Source organism: Atta colombica, unplaced genomic scaffold (assembly GCF_001594045.1).
Source record: "Atta colombica isolate Treedump-2 unplaced genomic scaffold, Acol1.0 scaffold164, whole genome shotgun sequence".
Lineage (NCBI taxonomy): Eukaryota > Metazoa > Arthropoda > Insecta > Hymenoptera > Formicidae > Atta > Atta colombica.
The window spans coordinates 811,177-816,310 of NW_017259255.1; the positions used below are offsets into that span (position 1 = coordinate 811,177).

General features: G+C 29.5%; 1 protein-coding gene across 3 annotated transcripts in view; it reads left to right on the forward strand.

Annotated features, from left to right (window-relative positions):
- LOC108686157 (pleckstrin homology-like domain family B member 1) overlaps positions 1-5,134 on the forward strand; it is a 28,552-nt gene that overhangs the window by 22,296 nt on the left and 1,122 nt on the right. For 2 of the 3 annotated variants that reach the window (XM_018191289.1, XM_018191290.1), the window contains exons 10-11: positions 826-955; positions 4,590-4,784. In XM_018191289.1, the coding sequence (XP_018046778.1) occupies positions 826-955; positions 4,590-4,784 (325 nt within the window). Of the gene's footprint in view, positions 1-825; positions 956-2,474; positions 2,579-4,589; positions 4,785-5,134 lie in introns of those variants that run through there. The other variant, XM_018191291.1, reaches the window with a different exon arrangement.

Here is a 5,134-nt window from a genome sequence, read left to right on the forward strand (position 1 = left end):
ACACACACACACACACACACACACACACACACACACACACACACACACACGCACGAATATGTGCGTATATAGCATACAATGCATGAAGCTTCATTCGTTTAGAGCCATTATTAAATAAAAGAAGAAAAATAAAATTACAGAAACAGGCTTCAATAGAATCAGAGGTCAGTTATTGGGAACAAGGAAATATTTCTAGTCAACCAAGGCCGAGGTTGGCATGGCAACGAGATCGGAATGTTCGGGTATCGCGCTGCATTTAACATTGTAGAAGAATTAAATGCTGTGCCGGTGGTATCGTCGAACCGGTCTACCGAGTCACTTTGTACTTGTTAGGTTTTAATAATACCTGCCTTTCGCTATAGTCGACTGTAGGCCTTCTTCTCAGTTTCGCAAAGCTCAGGAACTAGGACCGTGATTTTAGAAGTGCATCGTGTTCCTTCCTTTTGACGAGGATATCAAAAGCGCCAAATAAAATTCGCGACATTCAGTGTTTACGCTTCAGTTAATAATAGCGATTACTAAATGTGTCAGCGTAAAGTTTCATATCAAGTATAAAGTGTAAATAGGATTCAACAATATCAAAGAAACTGCATTATTTTGTGCAACATGACAATAATCAATTAAATTATTCATATTTCTTACATTTTTACACTTATATTTAGGATATTTTTAATATTAATTTGTAAAGATGTAAAGGATAATGAAATATAGACTCATTTTTTATTTCATTAAAGTTTCATTAAAGTTAAAAGTTTTAATGTGATCAACAGATTATGAAGAATTGTAACATAATTGCAAATAATTATTATCAATTTATTTTTCCAGTGGTAGTGGAAGCACTGACGGCGCCGAAGGTGGAAACGGCGAAAAATTATCGCCTAGCAAACTTTCAGAACTTACTTCTCCCAGTTCGGGACCTTTGAATAATTCTTACAGTTTACTCCAAAATGACAATGTAAGTATATATAGCATGAAACACATATTTCACATTAAATCAAATTTAATTTAAGTTTATATCTCAATTCACTTTGGGATCACTTTGTGCAAATGGAATGTTGAACGTTTACATGAAATGTTTATAATTCCTTTCCAAGAATCTATTTACTCATACGCATTGATTTCCAAAAATATTTTATCGTTTAATCAAATGCTGTTGCACGGACACGTGTATACATACGTATACTACGGATATTACGTCGAGTAAGCGAGAGTCTATCTTTCAGTTTCTATTTTTGCTCATGTGGATTTTATCGCACACCTGTTCAAAGAAATGTCCCTTGACAAGTCTTCTCTCCTAAAATTTTTTAGTGTTCACGCAAGCGAGATTTTTCTTGCTCCGAGACGCATCTCCCTGATGAAACTTTTTCTCAGAATTTTTCATATAATTTTTCAGAATTTCTCTATAATTTTCTCACATTTTTTATACGAATTGGAACATTTTTCAGAAAATCTACATTTTTTCTTTTTTCTAGAATTTTTCATGTTAATTATGAAATATCGTAAGATTTTTAAGATTTGTTGTAAGTATACTTTCTAATGAAATGTTATAAAATATAAAAAATTTAAAAATACTTTTTAAAAATTGGGATGAGAAATTTCAGAATATTTCAGAATTCACTTGTATGAAAAGTTCTGAGAGAAGATGTAAACTTTCCGAATATTTTTTAGTATTTCTGAAAAATATTCCAATTCGTATAAAAATCATGAGAAAAATTTTCACCAGGACTGTGTCACAAATTTATTTATTTTGCGAAAATGAGAGCTATTGATTTCTTTTTTACTAAAGAAATTTTATATAAATATAATGTTTTTAAGATAAATGAAATATTTTTAATGCGAAATATTTATATTTTTAATGTGAAGTCTTCAATTACTGGGTTATGTTCTTAGAGTTTTAAATTATATAACAAGAACAATGTAATGTAAATATAATAGTATGTTTTTCTTTTTAATTTTTACTTGTTTTTATCTTTGTTATCTTTTTTCATATTTCTCTCTCTCTCTCTCTCTCTCTCTCTCTCTCTCTCTCTTTCTCTCTCAATTTCTACGCTCTCGTTTTACGATTGGTGTTGACTATAATAAAAGACTATAATATTTTTTTTATTATTTTATTTATCTCGGCATAATTCTAAAAAAACTCCATTATCGTGTCAATCGGATGCAAAGAATGTGTTTACGTCTCTAAGCAATTTTATGAGAGAATACTTATATGTTCAAGAGAATCAACTGGAATGCTCGAAAGGAACGTAGAGTTAATATTTAAAATATTTTTTAATTAAATATTTTTAAATTAATATTTTTAAATTTGAATCACACACAAAATTGGAAACAATGTATGTGTAAAGAAATATTTATAATAAATATATTATCTACACAGTATCAGAGTTGTGCTAAACGATGCAAACGATAAGTATAGATATAAGTACGTATAACGGACTATAAGACTTTTTGTGTATCATTTCTTGTTTTGACAGTTGAAAGAGATCATCTTAAAGTACACTTTCGTGTATATTGAAAAACAACGTATTTGTTGTCACCGGAAATTCGTGTAGCATTTTGCCTACTACACGTCAAAGACGTACGTTTTCAGCGCTGACATTTCGCAAGTATATCCATTTGCATTCTGGAGCAAGTGTTTTCGTCATTGCGCACGTGTTTTTCCCAGTGTGATATGCATCTAAACCCCGATATGCGAATATGCCGCGGGTTGGGCAGCATTCAGAGAGTAGTCTGTACTTCGATAAATGTGCTTTTATAAAGTCTTGATTAAGCCTGCAGCAATAATTTATGATGACAGCATTGATGACATCAAATGCATAAGTCTCTTTTGCAACTGACCTCTTTCTTGTTAGATGTATGTACATACTTATAGACGTACATGCTATAGACTTATACGATAAATTTTCCATATTTTCTTCGCACATTTAATCAAATAGATATTTAAATTTTTAACAATATGAAAAATAATCAAAGAAATGTTTACAAATTAAATTTTTTATGACAAATTAAAATTTTTATTTTTTATTTGCGCATAAATATGTTTCTTCTTCTTGAGTTATATTTCTTCGAAGACACATATTACTCTTTGCATTCCTACCACTTTACTTAGTATTGAGTTAAGCCGAAGTAAAATGTTCGCGGTAAATTAGTATTTATGATGAGTCACCACGTATGCCAAGCTGACGGAATTTCTCATCTCTGAACCACTTGACTACTAATAGCAAAAACCATTTAAAGGAACGTTACTTTTGACGTTAATATTATATAATAATATTGCTCAATTATTTAAAACGCAATAATAATGTTGATAACAAAGATTTAATTTGATATGCAAAAGCAATACTGATTTAAACACTGACATAATTTAATTAATTCAATCGGTTTTCGTTTATTCATAAATATTATCTAATTTATTTACTGTGCATCGAAATTTAATTTTTATTTTTTTTATTTTGTCAGCAACATCCGATATAATTTAATTGTAATTACATAGTATTATATAATTACAATGAGTATTATATTATATTTTGCGTTACGAAAAGCAAATATCTCGTTTTAGCAATCTGTGTCATTCAACACCTATTACACATGGCATGATATTTTATGAATGAATACTTAAAACTTATTGCGCAGGCGAATTTTAGTGCTCACGGCACTTTGGTGAGTAAGTGGGAGTACGAGTTATATTTTACGGTGGGAATTATATCGCTGGACCACCAAGTCACCAGCGTCAGTCTTTCTCTATCATCCATTTGAATTTGTGTGAATGAAACAATATCTCGGCAGTTGCTATCATTTTTCGTTAAATTAGACAACTTTTTAAAAATTAGATACATTTTAAAATTAGATATAATACGATGTCGCTTATGTGGATAAGTTATATAAAAGGCAAAACAAAAAAACGACACATCAGACGAAGACGTGAAATTTGCAAATATGCACGCGAAAAAACTGTATGCCAAAACAAATACTGACTTAAACACTGATATCATTAGTGTGTGTTTATTTATCATTATTATTTCAGATTGTGACATCAGAAGCAAAAAAAATACAATACAAATCCTTGTAAATTTAAAAATTATTAATATTTTGATAAAACAATGCTTGCAAACCTGTAAAATATATTGGAAACTCGTTAATTAATAAATGCCACATATAAATAATAAATCGATAAAAATCACTTATGGAAATGAATCATGCATAACTAAAAACAAAATAACTTATGTTCACAGCTATGATAAATTTGTCAAATTAATAATATACAAAAATAAATATGATTTAATTTCTCCTTAAAATAAGAAGATAGTTTTCAATATATTTTATAAATCTGTTTCATCGATTGCAAATGTTATTTTATTGAAAAATATTTCTATTCAAATATAATTTGAATAGAAACTTTATTGAATGTTTTCTCGCTTTGGAATGCTTTCACAATCTGATAATAGTGATGAATGAACAGGAATTTAAATATGCATATTTTTCCTAATTTTTTGTTTAATAATGAAAATACATGAATCAAGATTATTTTTTTTAATATTTCTGTGAAAGTTGATAAAACAGAATAATGAGAATATGTGAATTATTTTCAGATGAGAGACGATAGGAGGACATCGATGGAAGGTGAGAGGCTTAGCGACAATAGTGGCGGTGGTAGCGGTAGTGGTGGTGGCGGCGGCGGAATTATCGACGGAAATGGAAGTCGCCCTCTTTCTCAGACATCTAGCGAGATGGATACTCTTGGACCATTGCAACCTGTCAAACATCGCGAAAAGGCAAAACTTCAGGTAATATTTTCAAAATTGATTAATTATCTGTGTAAAGATATAATACGAGTCAACAAGAAAAGTGCTTCAGAAAAAAAGCTTGACTTTTTTTTAAAAAGAAAATCAAGAAATTTTACATTCAAGATAAATTTAAGCTTTTTTAAGGGTACTAGAGAATCAGATCGCTCAAAATTTTTACTCGGCAGATTGCTCGAGATTTTTTTATAACTGAACAAAAATAAAGTTTTTAACAATATTTATATAACATGTAAAGAATAAGAAAATATATTTGCTATTATAATAAATACTTAAATATAAATATACTCTATATATATATATATGTGTGTGTGTGTGTGTGTGTGTGTGTGTGT